This window comes from Solenopsis invicta, chromosome 11 (assembly GCF_016802725.1).
Source record: "Solenopsis invicta isolate M01_SB chromosome 11, UNIL_Sinv_3.0, whole genome shotgun sequence".
NCBI classification, from domain to species: Eukaryota; Metazoa; Arthropoda; class Insecta; order Hymenoptera; family Formicidae; genus Solenopsis; species Solenopsis invicta.
In genome coordinates, this window is record NC_052674.1 from 16,194,403 (window position 1) to 16,212,722 (window position 18,320).

Sequence of the window (18,320 nt, forward strand, 5' to 3'; positions counted from 1 at the left end):
TTATCCACAAATTTGTTAATTGGTTCGACCAATCGTGTTCCTGCAGCTCCCACAGTTAGCCGGAAATACGAATACCGAAAAGCGACTCAGCAATAGCTGGCGTAGCGCGATAGTATTTTGGGTCGGAAGCCCGAAAGGCAATCAGTGTCTTTTGATTCTTTTGCATGTGCGAAATTTGAATCCGATACGCGTGGTTGTACTGGGTATAACACTTAATAGAATTCCTGAAACTTCTGGATCTCCTGTTTTACATGTTACGCCATTGATCAATTACATTTTTTCTGTTTATAATATAAATACCGCACTATGTATGAAAAATTTATTTTATTTTTATCAGATAAATTAACTTTATTTAATTATTTAAATGTAACGAATTATTTTGAAAAGTATTTTTTATAAAACAAAAAATTAAGCGAATGGTTATCGGTCGAAACCATATCTTAATGTTCAATAATAATTTCTTAAGTGAATTTACGAACATTTACAAGTTCTCTCAAACTGCGTGCTGTATGATTGCCGAGCTTTAAACCTAACTATTACGTAAAATCAGAAATGTAACATTACGAAATTAAATTGTTAATCAATTTAGTAATTTTGACGCATATAAGCATTTTTACGATCCTTTCTCTTCCCTATCCCGAAAACTAAAGAATTTGTTGCAAAAAATCGATTTTTTTTATTTTTGATAAATAATTTATTTACTTTCATAACTTCAAAACATGAATTAGAACGTTTACTATTTATCAAAATATAAAATTTTTAAGCTTTTAATTTTAGTACTTCAATTTATTTATGTAATTAAAAGAAACAACTATTAATGTTATTTAATTGAAATAAATTTTAATAAGTATATGTACTTCTATTATGTACACACACACGCGCGCGCGCACACACACACACACACACACACACACACACACACACACACACACACACACACACACACACACATTGACAAAAATTAAGAATAAATTAATATTACTTAATTACATATTTATTGATTATTATAGCTTAAAAAAAACCATTTTTTTTAATCGCTGGAAAAAACCAGCAAAATTTCAGTTTTTTCTGAAAAATTGCTCTTTTGTGAAAAATCGCTGTTTTTTCTATGTAAATGATGTGCTACCTTATTTTACGATATTATTAAAGTAAGATACCTTGTATAAGCGCTGGAATTAATATTGAGCTAATTTTTATGTTTATATTTGGAATAGAATAATGTACATTACTTGAAATTTAATAATTATCATAAATGAAGAATTAATATTAATTTCAATTTAATAATACGTGATATTACCTAATCTTGTTCAATGTAGAACTGTGTTATGATTGAAAAAACAATTCGGCGCGCATTTCATTGAATTCGAGAAAGGTATATAAAATCACACAAATAAAAACAAACACGAAGATCTAGCTGCGATCGTAGAAGGTTTTCAAGTTGTGTTAATTATCATAAATATTAAACAAACTGTTCTAAGAACAAATGTAATCCTAGCAACTAATTTAACCCTTAAACACGTAAGTGGGTCTGAGAGACCTAATATGAAGTTTCGAACGCTTCTTGTGTGAAGACGGAATGAGATAGGAGGTTTGGACCAAGACGTAAAAAAAAATTTGAAATCTTCTCTTTCGATTGATATGATTGATCAACTTTTTTGGTCAACTAGAATTTGAACGGCACGGCAGCAAAGTGTTGTTAGAGTCAATGCGACCCATATAGTGTGTAAGTGAAACATTTTTTGTGAGTATTTTATATAAAATAGCTGGAAAAAATACGTTCGAACAGGTCGGTTCGCGGATATTAATCGCATATACTTTGTCTACAGTTGGAATACTATAAAATGCTGTAGAAAAGGGAGTTTTTCCGAAATATATAATATCATGAAACACATTAATTTTCAATTTTAGACACAATTTAATCAAAAATACCTCATATTTGCTTTGTTATATAAGTACATTTTCTAATAGAAATGACAATGATATAATTTTTTTTTGAAAGTATGAATCTTTAGCTTTAAAACGCCGTATTGTAAAGTCTTTAAAAGTTTTTTTGTTGCAAAGATATGATTTTTTTTTTAAGTGGATTTTTAGATGCCCAAAAATACCTTATATTTTCTATGTTACATAATTATACTTTTTAAAAGGAATGACTTCGCCAAATTTTATTTTAAAAATGTGACTCTTTATCTTTAAAACGTCGTATTTGAATGTTCTTAAAAGTTTTTTGTTGGGAAGATATGATTTTTGGAAAGAAAAGTGGATTTTTCACCAATTTCTCATTTTTGCTTAATGGTTTGGCCTTTATAACTTCACAATAAATTATTTTTTTGGCGATGCCGATTGTGGAGTCACACTCCTGAGATTCTGAATTTTTATAAAAAGAAAAATATTGATTGTAATGAAAATTATAGCTTCTCAAAGTTGAAAAAGTCTCTCAGACCCGAAAATGTGTTTCCGTATTTTACAGGTGTGTTTATGGGTTAAAAATTAATTTAAGTTAATATTTATTAATAGTTAATATTTATATTAATTATTAAAAGAATTTTTTTAGAATATTAGCAATTGTCAAGGAGCATATAGCTATTCTATTTTGTTTAAAGCATATTTTATTTTATTTAAAAAATACATTACTTTTGTTTTTATTTTTGTGATTTGCTGTTTGTTTCCCTAGTATTCACATTATCATAAATATCAAATAAAAAAAAACTTTAAGGACAAAAAATTAAAGACAGAAACTAATATTAGTTTTAACTTTATATTGACCGTTTTTTAGTTATTTTTTATTAACACAGATTTTTAACTCTAGTTCGCCATATTCTGATCCGGTGAAATCTTGAAGTGCAATCTTGTTTTATAATTTATTTCTTCCTGTATACTGTTTTATAAATTTAATTATTTTAAATCATTTTCTTGACCTGCTATTATCTTATGAGCATGAAATTTAGACTATGTATTTTTTAATTTTTGCAATACAAGCTTTAAAATATTAATTAGAATGTAAGTGACAAGACAAAAAATCGAGCTGTCTAACGAATAGAAGTATATGGCAAACTACGGATTCGAACATAAGTATGGCGAGCTAGAGTTAAGAAATTATATCATAAAACAGATAACTTTGATACTGATGAGGTTTCACCATAGTATAATACTTTTTGAATTTTTCCAATGAATTTTTCTACTCTTGAGAAAAAAATTGAAAAAATTCGCGGAAAAATAAAAAAAACGGATTTTTTTTAAGCCTTTAAAACTATATTGATTATATAATTATTTATCAGAAAAAAATTTTCTAATTAGTAATTAAAATCAAAAATTTTTATTTACTTGAGTAAAGAAGAAAGGTTATGTAACGCATCAAAAAATCGAATTTTTTGCATAATTTAATATTTTAAAACAACTAGTAATTGGAAATTAGGCTAATCAGAGTCAGCGCGAGTAAACATACGCAATTGTATTAATATTGTACAAATTATTTATTCATTTGTAAATTACAAATGAACGAACGTTTCGGTCAAAGACCGTTGTATATATAGAGTGGAAGAGCCAGCCACAAATACGTGAGTTAATAGAAAGAGACAGAGAACGAGAGACTTTTCAATAGTCTCAATGCGAGAGAAAAAGATACCTGTCCACTCAGCTACAGGTCAATGCGCGCCCAACATTAGATAAGGATGAAGATGGTCTTCTCTAGAGTTCGTAGAAGTAAGAGTCTGGCCAATCTTCTAATTTGATTAAAAATGGAGTGTTAGTTACTATAGTTACTACATAAAACAACTCAATTTATCAAATTTCAACTAAGAAAAATTTCAGCCAAGACAATTAAATAAACTCGTTTTTAACAGCAAAATTATGGCTATGCACTCATTGATTCAATTCAAGACATTTTCTTTATATTATTTTATTTTATTGAATGATATGTTACATCATATTACATTTCATAAAGTGAATATATTTATGTTTATTATTCATCAATATATTGAATGTTTATGTTGAATGTTTATTTATATGAGTCTGTTGAATGTTCATGAATAGTTTAATGGTTAATGTAATATTATTGTATGTTTTGTATATTGTTAATGTAATGTAGTTCAATACTCTGTATTTTATTTATATTTAATTTTTTGTTTTATCAATAAATATTATATTCTTATTATATATTTTGCATATTTAATGATTAATCCTTCTTATGATTCTTTTATTTTTTTTCAATAATTTTTTTTTTTTCTATTTTAATTATCGGCTTATGATATTGTTTCCGATTTATTTTCCTCATTGAAAATACAAACCACGCGTATGTAAGTACATTAAATTGATTCTTCCGATTATTGACATGCTCGACACTTATGTACGATTAATTTTTGCTTCTGTGAGCGAATAACTTGTTTATCTTTGCTAGGTTGTTATAAAAAATATTTTTATATTTATTTTTTAGACTTTTGCTTTTAAACTGTTTCCCATACTTAGTCATCACTCATTGGTTTCACCATTTTTTATCGAACCAATTAAAAATAGGACAAGATTGACCAGACTCTTCTAAGAACTCTAGCCCTCTCATATTCTTTCTCTTTCTATTGTCTAACGTTTTCACTTACAGAAGCTCCATGTCTATTATACAGGTTGGTTTTGATTCGCTTTGGAGTCATCTTCAGCGTATCAAATATAAAAAATTCTAGCCGTCATCTGTCACCAAAAACGGGAAGCAGTCGAGTCACCGTTAGTTTATATTAGATACGTTGAAGATGACTCTAAAGCGAGTCGAAACATTTGTTTATTTGTAATTTAAAGATTAATAAATAATTTGTATAATATTAATACGATTGCGCACATTTACTTGCGCTGATTCTCATTACCTTAATTTCCAATTACTAATTGTTTTAAATTTTGAGAGTTTTGAACTAATTTTAAGGGTGCATATACACCCAGGAGGTCAAAAAATGGCAATTTTCTGGAATTTTTTTGGGGGAGGGAGCGGAAGTGTTACCGAATTGGGGTTTTTGGTTAAAAATATACATTTTGAAGATTCACTTCATGATTTTTTTAATTAAGAAATTACGCAAAATGATAGATATGGTGTCGTGAAGAGGCAGCTCTAAAAAAATTGTACCAGAACAGTACCAGAAGTACCTTTGCCAAAAATCAACTGAAACAAAAAATATTTATGGAATATTAAAATAATATAATGATATGTTTGGCGTATCGTAGCCGATTTTAAAAATATCAATTTTTGACAAAATGGCGGGCGTTTAAACTTAAAGTTGCGATTTTTAAGACAAAATCCGTTTGTTTTTCCGCTACTTCAAAAAACTATGAGATCTAAAAAGAACTCTTATGATACGCGATAGATAATTATGTGTAGAATAGCCAGTATAAATTTTAAGCAAATGGTTGTCGAGATATTTCTGGTACCAGTTTGAAAAATGTCGTTTCGAGAAAAACGCGTTTGAATATTCAACATATGTTTTTGTTAATAAAACATGAAATTTTTTTAGCTTACACAAAATGGTCAATTCCAGACTTGTAATATAAGTCCTGTGCAGTAGATGCGATGCCTGTATCATGTAATTTTGTTGTCGGCGACGTATTCGCGCGTCTTTGGTCTGTTCCTGCGCGTACCTTGGTTTGCACTACACGGCGATCATCTTTGCGCGCAGCATATTGGTGTGCATTTGGTCTGACAATGAGAGAAATGCCCATAATGCTCATTATTCGTAATATTGAAGTTGTACCATCGTTGAATATGCAAATAGTTATGTATGCAGCAATTTCTACTGTAATAGCACCGTTGTGCATTGTTTTTGAGGTTATTTTCTAAATTATATTGTTAAAACTTTTATTGCTATTCTGAGTATAGCCACCAACACAGCACTCCAATAATGCATCTTTACTGAGGTATTAGACACGAAACCGAAGGGAGAAGCTGTGGTCCAACCACAATGTCTCAGTGGCGCGCCAATGTGCTATCAGGGCTATAACTTCGTTATTTTTTGGAATTTTGATTTGAAATTTTTACCAGACATTTTCGAAATATTAAACATTATAAATATATATATGCCCCCTTAATCGGTTTTTGATATTTTAATTCAAGAATTATATCCCTTGAGTTTTAGAACAAATTCCGAAAAATTAACGTAGCTACGGACGGTTGTATTGCAAATCATGCAGGTAAAGCGCCGAATGCGCGATGCATTCCCTCTGTTGACCTTTTAGACTCCAAATACAGCTGGAATATTTTTTTATAGTATAGTATATCAGAGACGTTATACTTTATAGTGGCACACACAGAATGTAAATGAAAGTTTCGATAGTATGATATTTGGCCTTTAAACGCCTCAATTACTTCAAACAATCGAAATTGTAGTTTTTATTGTTATTGGTTTTTTAACGAAGGCTATAGTTTAATTTTTATAAATAATACACTATATGAATATTGTTATTGTTATTGGTCAGCTATTGTACCGCCGGATGCAACAAAGTAATATTCTCAGTTGGGTGATCGTCTTATTGCGGAGCGCGTAACATGCCGTATGTCGACTTTAATACAAAAAACTGCTACTTTTGATTAGGCAGCTTAATTTATATTATCAAGAATAACAAGTTATAGTGAAGCGTTAGGCCTTTTGGTAATTCTGCAGTAATTCAACCTTGGTCGTTTGCGCGGTTGAAAAATTCGCAGTCTTGCATTTCCGGCGTAACAAGAGCTCGTGTCGTGATTGTTATTATATCGAAATGCAAGACGATGTGGTAGCTCTTAGCACAAGCTACAACACAGTAATGCAAAATATTTACTGATTAACACGACGTACAATAGTTATACGAAGGCAAGAGTGTCGTAGTTTAAACAGCACTAAAAAAGCACGATTGGTTCATCGAGAATAGAATACAAAAATTCTATGAAGAAACAAAAGATTTATTTTAGGGGCTTGGCATAGTAACACATCGTTCAATAAGTCCCGAGACTAACAACGAAAACAACATTTTTTTTCAAAAATCATTTTTATTCATCAATATAATCTCCTTTTAGAGTGATACAATCTTTCCAACGCCTCTCCAACTTTTCTATACCATGTTTATAGAAGGATTTATCCTTTGCTTCAAAATAGGCTTCAGTTTCGGCAATGACCTCCTCATTCGAGCCAAATTTTTTTCCCTGGAGCATTTTTTTGAGATCAGCAAAGAGCCAGTAGTCGCTGGGGGCTAAATCTGGCGAATACGGAGGGTGGGGAAGCAAATCAAAGCCCAACTCGTTGAATTTTACCATTGTTTTCATGGACTTGTGGCATGGTGCATTGTCTTGATGAAAAAGGATTTTTTTCTTCTTCATGTGCGGTCGTTTTGCTGCGATCTCCTCCTTCAAACGTACCAACAAGTCAATATAATAATCACTGTTGATCGATTTACCTTTTTCCAGGTAATCAATGAAAATCACGCCATGTGTATCCCAAAAAACAGACGCCATGACTTTGCCAGCAGACTGCTGCGTTTTTGGACGCTTTGGGCGACTTTCGCCAGTCGCGCGCCACTCAGATGATTGCCGATGCGACTCCGGAGTGAAATGATGAATCCATGTTTCATCCATGGTTACGTATCGACGCAGGAAATCCTTTTTATTGCGAGTAAATAGCGATAAACAGCTCTCTGAATCGTCGATTCGTTGCTGTTTTTGTTCCATTGAAAGCAATCGCGGCACCCACTTGGAAAAAACCTTTTTCAGGCTCAATTTTTTATGAAGGATTGTAAATACGCTTCCAGATGATATCTGTGTCATTTCTGCAATGTCACGGACCTTCACTTTGCGATTGTTCATTACGATTTTTAACACTTCACTCACATTTTCCGGTACAACGGCTTCCAATGGCCTACCCGAACGTTCCGCATCGTTTGTGTCCGTACGACCACGTTTAAACTCAGCATACCAACGACAAATCGTTGATTTAGATGGAAAGGAGTCCGGATAACATTTCTCAAGCCATTGCTGGGCTTCTACGGTGTTTTTACCCATTAAAAAACAATGCTTTATCAACACGCGAAATTCACTTTTTTCCATTTTTCAAACAAATTACAAAGTGACTTTGCTCTAACCTCAATAACTCAGCTGTTTGTGGTCCGATCGACGTGAAATTTGTACACGTTTCATGTGAAGGTTCGCATTCTAGGGAAACGTGGCCAGCTTGGTACTACTAGCGTTATCTCTGGGTTAGTCTCGGGACTTATTGAACGATGTGTTAGATTAGCTATAAGCATCCAAAAGTTATCCAACTGTACTCAAAACTTTAAACGCATTTTTCTTGAAATGACAATTTTCAAACATCATGGAATATATACATTAGCTAAAAAAATTTTTAATTTTTTCGTATTCATATTTTTTTAAATATTTTCTTTACACCATGAATCTAATTTACATAAATATTTTTAAAATAAAGATATGTTTTTGGACCGATAATGTAACAACACAATGATAATAAGAAAGCCTCCTTTGGTTGCAGCGACGAATAAATAAGTATAGGCACCAAGATCTAGCTGCGACCGAAGAAGGCTTTCTTATTATCATAAATATTTTTGTAATAAATTGTTTTTAGCACTATTTATTGCAAAGACGCATTTTTCTTTTTAATATCACTTTTTTTTAATTTTGCATTTGTTAACTTCAAAATAAGTTTATGCTGAGCACATACTTATAAGGGGAAGACCAGGTGAGTCACCCTGGGATTTCAACTTTAATATTTTGAATTATTCTGAAAACGAAAAAAAAGTTTACGTCTCCCGGCGTTTGATCGAATAGGCCTTAGTTTTAAAGTAATAAATTTTCAAAAATTGACTATATTGCTGCGCGCCTTATGAGCTTTCCCGGTAAGTGTTCTTCCAAACAGTGCAGTTGACTCCGTGCGTTAGGTGCTTGCCTCGTAATCGTGAGATCAAAGTTTGCTCCCGGAGGTGAGCAATAATTTTTTTTTAATAAGTGTTTTTATTTTTGTTTATTTTGATGATATTGATATAGTACACAAATTTTTAAAATAGAAAATTTAATATAATATCACATTCTAAACGTTAATTTAAATTTTATTTGAAGGGAATTTTATTTTAAGTAATAATATTTGAAAGAATAAGTAAGTAATAATAATAATATATAAGTTATTTGTAATAGATAACATAAAGGCAACGTATCTAAATTTTCAAATTGTTTAAATTTAAAACCAGTAAAAGAAGCGGATACAAAATGGTAAATGAACGAGAGGATTTAATCCCCTTGCAGGTAGTCGGTTATGTTATCTATTTCAAACTAATCAAAGTGTGGATTATTGCTCTTATACGCACAGTAAATTGTCACTAATAAGATTAATTATAATCTTGAATATATGAAGCTGGTATTTATCTTATTCGATGAAAATAAGATATTGTGACGTTATAGATACTTTTGAGAAGCCTTGTAGAGGTTAAACGGTCAATTGTTGGAGATTGTGACCATGGAAACTTTTTATCAGAATGATAAACTATACAACGTATCAAATTTTTAGCCAATTTCACGGAAATCCAATTTTCATAAGGATTGTGCGGGATCCTTTTTTTTTAAATTAAAGTTCAGAGTTTCAGAAATGTATCAATATAAATGTCATTGTCGATGATCTATTATCGAGTTATTAAGGAAAAACTGTGTGAAATTAAACAAAAATAAAAATTTGTAAAAAACTATTTTTTAAATTAAATCATATCTTTGCAATAGAAAACTTTTAAAGACTTTGTAATCACACGTTTTATAGCTAAAAGATATACTTTTTAGAAGAAAATGGTATTGTCATTCCTTTTAAAATTGTAATTATATAAGAAGAAAGATATGGTGACAAAAAAACTTTATTTCCTTGCCATTTGAATTCTAGTTAAGCTTCGAAGTTTATCATCGCTGCAATTAATAGTGGAAACTTCTCACTCCTCCCCCTCCCCCCCTCAATCCATTCTCTCTTCATACAGCAAGTGATCGGAATTTCGTATAGACAGAGCCGATTTAAGATATTTGCAGGGGTTGAAATGGGGCCCACTTCATTCATATAAGAATTGTCTACTTTTATAGATAATAAATATTTATTTTTAATAAAAATTATTTATTGAATAATAACATTGAATTAAATGCAAAATAGACATATTTTGCAATTCCTATTTAAAAAACGCGATTGTTTGTATAACTTTTATTGTTTTTGTTTAAACGATATAAGTAAGTTCTGGATGCTAAAAAATAGCGATTTAGGAAAAGTTGGTACAGATCTAGGGGGTGGATAGAATTTTTGAATATGTGGATACATGTTGAGATTTATGAGTCAAACAAAAGCGAAGTCTATAGAAAAGGAGACAAAGGAAAGATTTAGAATGGGTTAACAGAAAGCTGGTATTGATAAACATATGTTGAACATATGTCCAGAGAACATTCGAGATTGGTTTGACTTAAAATTATACAGAGAATATTTCAGATCCAACGAGAAATGACTACCTTATTAATTAGAAAGATCTTTAAAATACGATTATAATATTAATTCTACGGATATAAATTTAAATTATAATACTTATAAACTATTGTCTCAACATTTTTATTGAATATTGTGTGTCTGTACACGATGATTCATTGTATGAGGAATGCAAAATTAAAATTTTTAATATTTGCATTTGATTATTTACTTTCATTAATGAAATAGAATTTTAAGCTAAGGGGCTCCTTAAAAAGATGTGGTCGGGGGCTGTAGTTTCCTTAGCTCCCCCCTCCCCCTCGTTTTGAACCCAGGCCTGCATATAGAATCTCTCAGAGTCTCTCACTCACTGTTTAAGAGTTAATCAAGTAATCAAAAACAAAAAAATTTTAATTACTTTATTGGACATTAATCAAAATAAAATAAATTTTAATTATTTAATTAATGAAGCAATCAAGAACAAAATTTTTAATATATTAATCAGTAACTAGAGTATACAATTTTTTTTTGCCTGATTACACTGCCACACAAAAAAGTGTCATGTCCGATAGAATGGATCCATGTAACTCTATATTTTGAGGCTCTGAAGTGAATATGACTTCAGAATTGCGTCATCAGATTTTTTTTACCGGGCTGAATAGTGTAATTTTAAGGAATGTTTGGCAATTTTTTGAGGGTAAAAGAAATCCTGATCTGATGGCGCAATTTTCATATTCGGTTTCAGAACTTCAAAATACATAGGGATACATGGGTGTAATCTCTCGAACATGACATTTTTTTGTATGGCTGTGTTATTTACAGCGTATAATTATAGCAAATTGTTTACAATTTTTGATTAATAAGTAATCATAGTGGAAAATTTTTAATTTTTTTTAACGTTTTATCGATTTTACAAGCTTATCCTATCTGGCATAGATGCGACTCACTTTTCTCATTTTTTGTCATTTTTTTAAGAAACACCTTACTTTTTCTCACTTTTTGAAAAAAATTCTTGATTTGACCAGACATACGAAAATACTATGAGTAAGATTAAGAAGACGTACTGCGAAGATTGAAAGTGGTCCTGAAAAATGTTCCGTGGACCATAGCGTCGCCATTTTTGACCAAATGTTAGACAAAGATAAAATGCCAGCGTGTATCAATTTATCTTTGTTTAACATTTGATGAACTACAAAGATAAAATCAGTATCCCAAATGGCAACACTATGGTCCACGGAACATTTTTTACGACCAACTTTTTTCTCCCCAGCCAGGAAAATACGTACGGGGAGGAATAGTAATACCCGTGTTATACTAGCAATTCACGACTGCGAGAAAATAGACGGTCCATCAAATGATACTTGCGAATCGCTGCTTTCTGATTATAAATTGAAAATTTATTTAGAGCTATATTCAGTGTAGGTATTCTTGACACATTTTCATTTAATAAAAAAAAGATTTTGGATGTTTACGGGTCGATTGCTTGGGTTTTTATTTAAATTAATAAGTAAAGATGTACAAAAGAACTCATTTGTTATTTATTACGAAATTACTAATTCGGAGAGCATGAAAGAGTTATAAATTTCGTATGATTTTAGTCAAGAATTTTAAATAAAATAGTTTTTTTTCATCTTTAGATTATTTTTTTAAATGTTACCGCTATACCTTAGAAAGACTGTATATTTAATACTTTGAAGAATATAGTAATATTTTTTTGTGTAAAATATTAATGCTCTTTTGTAATTCTCCTAATATTAACAAATCTGTAATACAAGTTCATGAAGTTATAAAAAAATATTAATGGAAAAGGATTAAGAATATGGATACAGGAATATATAATTTGTATGTAGTTTATAATTCTTTTAAGAAGGCATTAAATTCATTTGGGTAGACGTCTTTTTGATCCATCGTTATGATTGGTCTCATAAATGGCCTAGTAGATTAAAGATAGAGAGATCTAGAGGAAACTAAATATTCCCAATTTTATAATTTTTTAAAACATATTTCTTGAAGATAGATATTCCTATGCAGCTTTGGTTTAAAACAGTGGCCTGTTCTTTGTGAACATTTTCTGAAGTTTATTTCTTGTTTTTATCTTTTTCCTCAATGTTTTCACAACTGAAGAAATATTCTCAAATTAAGAACTTTAATGTCGCTCACAATGAGAACAGAAAATTGTATTTATAATTGACAGTACTAATTTTTTTGAGAAATTCTCTTGTTTATTCAGAAAAAAGAATTTATGATCTATGTATTATACTCCAAGATGAAGGATTTAACCTTTTACGTCATTTTTTTAGTGAATATAATTTTGTGAAATTTGATATCCCGGAGTTTTGGGGGTTGCTGCTGAGTACGATTCCGGTGAAAAATATAAATTTTTAAATGGCGGATTTAATATGGCGAACAAAATTATTAAAATTAACTAAATTTGCTTGAAATTTATTATTTAGACGTTTTTGAGATTGTTGATTACGAGTTCGATGTCGCTGATTACGAATCTGACGTCACAAATTCAAAATTAAAAATGGCGGATGTAATGCAGTGGACAAAATTATCAAAATTTACTGGATATGTTTAAAATTTGTTATATTTTTGAGGTTGTTGATTACAAATTCGATGTCAAAAGTATAAAATTCAAAATAGTGAATCCAATATGGTGAACGATATTTTCAAAATTATTCGAATTTACTTTACGGAAAATGGTTACGGGGGGACTTTTGGTGTCGCAAATTATGAATCTAGAGCCATAAATATGAAATTTATAATGGAGAAGCTGACTTAGTGAATATGTTTAAAAAAGTTGTTTGTAAATATATTTTTTTCTGACATTGCTGAAATGTAATCTCTATTATTTTCTTCAAGTAATAAATATAAACCTGTATTCAAAATTATAAAATTGCGTTATTCAATATATTGTGTTCGATTGATTTTGAAAATTTTGTTCATCATATTGGATCCGCTTTTTTAAATTTTGTATTTTTCACGTCGGATTTGTAATCAGCAACCTCGAAAATCCTTGTATAGCATAAATTATAAATAAATTTGATGAATTTTGATAGTTTGTCCGCCATATTATATCCGTCATTTTGAATTTTAAATTTTTGACATCAAATTTGTAATCAGCGACTACGTAAATCTCTAAATAGCAAATTTTAAGTGAATACAATTGGTTTTGACAATTTTGTCCACTATATTGGATCCGCCATTTTAAATTTTGAATTTTTAACATCGGTTTCGTAATCAATGACCTTGAAAATCTCTGAATAGCAAATTGCAAGCGAATTTAGTTTATTTTGATAATTTTGTTTGCCATATTGGATTTGCTATTTTGAATTTTGATATCAGAAATTTGTAATCATCAACTTCAAAACCCCGAAATAGTGATTTTGAGGTATAAGTTATAGGGCAAAAGTTTATACAAACAGATTTAATCTATAAAAACGACAATTTTTTGGTATATATTTTTTATTAACAAATTATTTATTTAAAATATCATTCTAAAACTTATTTTATTAATTAGAGGGAACTTTTAGCAATCCCGCAACATCAAACATGCTAAAGGAATAACGTGAAACAATTTATTGATAAAATAATCTTGTATGGTAAGCGTAGCTCTTAGAGCTACTTCGTGACGGAAAGGGTTAATGGATATTTTGGTAAATAAATTTTGTAAAAAGAAGGCTTTTAACCAAATGTATGACTCTACTGCTCCTTTTACTCCAGAGAATTTATTTTTGGTTGAAAATATTAAATGTGGAGATTTATTAGAAAATAAACTCTTTACTCAACATTAAAGATTTCGGTTTTTTTTTGCCAAAAACAGCAAAATTTAGGAATATTTTTTTTTGAACTAACCTTTTAATTAATTTGAAATTTGCATCATGTTTTTATCCATCTTGTAAGAACGTACAGTTTTTTTGTTAATTTTTAATTGTAAATATAGAAGCTACATATGGTTAAATACAACGCTGTGCAAAATTCTTCATGTACTGGTGTGCACGATATTGATCTTCCAGGTAGTCTGAAACAAAAAAATGAAATGGCGTTTTACTATATACATTTGTAGTTTCAGTTTGATGAATCAGAATTAAAAAATAAAAATTATTGCTAAAGTTATTAAATTTTCAAATTAAAACTATAGTTTTTACTACAAAATTTGTTCATTTTTATTATGTAAAAAAAACTATATAACTTATCAATATTCTGATTTATTAAACGATAAAATAATGTTTTATCATTTGCTAAACATGCAGGCCAAATTTGAAGGTAATTGGTTCAATGGTTACAAAAATATTTTACACACCATTCGCAAAAATGTTGTTTTGAAAAAACAAAGTTTAAAGTTTTAACACCTGCTTATCAATCGCACTCTCCACACACACGTCAATCACTCTCGCTACCGGAAACGGAAGTCCTTATTTTTTATTATAATAAATACACTTTACTTCAAAGTGTTTGATTAGCAATGCTTCTACCCAGAAATTACAGAAGATTAATTTGTAGAATAATTTTTCCATTTTCTTAAAACACAAATAACTTAAGAGGGCAGGATTTTTTGGAGGGTCAAAATATGTCTATTTTTATGAATTTTTTTAAGGGAAACTATATGAACGATTTATTTGAAATTTTGCACACACATATTTATTTATATTTGGTTGTTAATTAGGATTTTTTACAAGTAAAAATAACAAACATTGTAATAATTGTAATAATTAATATTTTTGCGCTACGTGTCCGAGCGCGTATTGTCTCATGGTGACCATAAAATCTCGACCTTCAGTTATTCGAAACAAGAAATCCAAAAAGATTCTTAATCTACAGATGTTTGGCTATCGTCGGGACTGGAATGATTAAAATCGAATTATTTTTAAAATAATTATTATGCGTGTAAAAATAAATTATAAAAAATTACTTAAAATTTTCAAAGTTTAACCTAAAAAAAATTTAATCTAGTAATATAATTTAATTTGCTAGTTTTAGTGATAGAGAAAAGTGTTTTGAATATGTAACTAAAAGGCGAATTCAATTGGTTCATTAGTTTGTCTGAAATCGTGGTCACCAGTTTAAAAAACATAGTTTCAAGAAAAATGCGTTTAAAGTTTTGAGTACAATTTACTCGTATATTTTTAGTACTTATGTAAGTATTTTAATCAGCAATTCCAGGCCAAATAATATAAGCTTAAAGATGATGAGCTGATTAGAATAATACTTACATAAGTACTAAAAATATACGAATAAATTGTACTCAAAACTTTAAACGCATTTTTCTCGAAACTATGTTTTTCAAACTGTTGACCACGATTTCAAACAAACTAATGAATCGATTGAATTTGCCTTTTACCTACATATTTAAAACACTTCTCTTTATTGTTGGAACCAGCAAAATTAAATTACATTACTGGGTTTATTTTTTTTTACGTTAAACTTTCAAATTTTTGAGTGATTTTTTAAAATTTATTTTTACATGCATAATAAAATTATTTTAAAAATAGTTTGATTTTAATAATTCTGGTCCAGACGATAAGCAAACGCTTGTAGATTAAGAATTTTTTTGGATTTCTTGTTTTAGATAACTGAGTGTCGAGATTTTATGGTCACCGTGAGACAATGCTCGCTCGGACACGTCGCGCCAAAAATGTTATAATTATTACAATTGTTGTTATTTTTACTTTTGTAAGAAATCCCAATTAACAAGCAAATATGATAAATATGTGTGCAAAATTTCAAATCAATTGTTCATACAGTTTCCGTTAAAAAAATTCATAAAAATAGCCTTTTTTGGCCCTTTAAAGAATCCTACTTCCTTAAATCCGATTTCAACAAGGACATTCTTAAATGAGTGGAACATTCTACCTAAGATATGGTAGTCGAGTAGTTTATTATTGTAGACAAATTTATAATTTAAAACATAATTTTAATTATTTTTTTAAATTAAAAGTATTCAAAAAACCCCCCACTGATTTTATATTATAAAAATAAGCTTTTTATGTTGCAAAATGAACATTAAATTATGAATTTAAATTAATAAAACATTTTTTTTTTTTATAAAAATATCTTTTAGCTTTAATTCTTTTTTTAAATTAGTTTTTGGATGATTTTTAAGAAAGTTATGATTTTCATATGATTTATTACAATTATCGATATTATCGATATTATCGATATATTATCATAAAAGTTCTTATCGTATGAACATGCTAATGAATTTATTTTCACAGCTGACCTAACGACTACCGTAACATTTTGTTATTGCATTGATATTTCGTTGAAAACATTAATTATGCGTATGTAATGTACAAATATGTTTCCTATAGCAATAACTTCTTAATAAAATTGTTACTGCGTAAATACACATTGTCATATAAATTACCTCAATGTCAAGAGGTACCTTTATAGTACCTTGTCATGTCACCATGCCTGAACGCGCGAAATATCAGCTCTGTGATTCGAAAACTTTAATTGCGAATGATTTGAAAACCATTATACCCTCGACATTTTTGTATTAGGACTTTTTTCTTAGAATGTTCCAAAGATTCCGCTTTTAAGAGAGGATGCAAGTTTTTTGAGACACACTGTATAGTGTTGTGGAAAAGGAAGCATCTGCGCAAGGTCCGAAATATATTATGAAACATATCAGTTTTTAATTTTAGACAGCTTGAGTTAATCAAAAATATCTCATATTTGTCTTGCTACATAATTATATATTTTTTATAGGAAATGACAATGACATAATTTTTTTTCAAAGTATGACTCTTTAGCCTTAAAACACCGCATTGTAAAGTTCTTAAAAGTTTTTTTGCAAAGATATGATTTAAAAAAAAAGAAGAATTTTTAGACATCCAAGAATATCTGATAATCTCCTTTTTACATGATTATACTTTGTAAAAGAAATGATAGTGCCATAATTTCTTTTTGAAAGTATGACTCTTTAGCTTTAAAACACCGTACTTTAAAGTTCTTAAAAGTTTTTTGTTGCAAAGATACGACTTTTTAAAGGAAAAGTGGATTTTTGAACAATTTTTTTATTTTTGCTTAATGATTTTTCCTTTATAATTGCAATATGTACAATGATTTATAACAATAAATCATTTTTTGCCAATGCCGATTATACAGTTACATTTCTGAGATTCTGAACATTTATTTGAAAAAAAATTGTTGAAAAATATTTATTGAAACTAAGGTTATAGCTTTTTAAAGTTGAAGAAAAAGTCTCCCAGACCGGAAAATGTGTTTACGTATTTTACGGGATCGGTGTGTTTATTGATTAAAACTTGGAATGGTATCTAGAACACATTTTAGAAGTTTATCAATTTCTTTGTGGAATAGTAACATATGTACTATATATTTTATTTTGAAAATAAAATGGGATAGTCAATTATGTAATGTGCGTGCGTTCTTGCATGTAAATAAATGTATATAAAATATTACAGAAAGGGTTACAAATCCACAAAATCAGAAGCCAGACGTAGCAGCTATCGAAGCATTTTGCGTGATGCTAACTAAAGAAGCAGAAGGCATACAAATAGGCATCAAGTTATTGGCAACGCAAATTCAATCGATTAATGAATCAGAAGCATTGCAAGCACTTTCGGTATGTTGACTTTAGATATTTTATAAATTGAACGCTTTATTTATTGTTGTAATTAAAGAAACATACACATAGTTCTATTTAAATAGATTATTAATATAATTGTAACTGATAAATTTAAAGAAAATGTTGAATTTTTCTGTTACTGTTTTCCGGCTAACATAAAATTTTATAAATTATATATAACAATTTCAAGCGGTATTTCGCTTGAGAAAACATTGAGAATATGAAAGAAATTTTTATTACAGATAATAAATAATATCATATTTGAAAAAAAGTAAAATATCTTGTGAATTAAACAACAT

General features: G+C 29.3%; 1 protein-coding gene across 5 annotated transcripts in view; it reads left to right on the plus strand.

Annotated features, from left to right (window-relative positions):
* LOC105197595 (ADP-ribosylation factor-binding protein GGA1) overlaps positions 1-18,320 on the plus strand; it is a 212,230-nt gene that overhangs the window by 12,660 nt on the left and 181,250 nt on the right. For 4 of the 5 annotated variants that reach the window (XM_039455104.1, XM_039455106.1, XM_039455102.1 and 1 more), the window contains one exon: positions 17,858-18,018. In XM_039455104.1, the coding sequence (XP_039311038.1) occupies positions 17,858-18,018 (161 nt within the window). Of the gene's footprint in view, positions 1-17,857; positions 18,019-18,320 lie in introns of those variants that run through there. The other variant, XM_039455105.1, reaches the window with a different exon arrangement.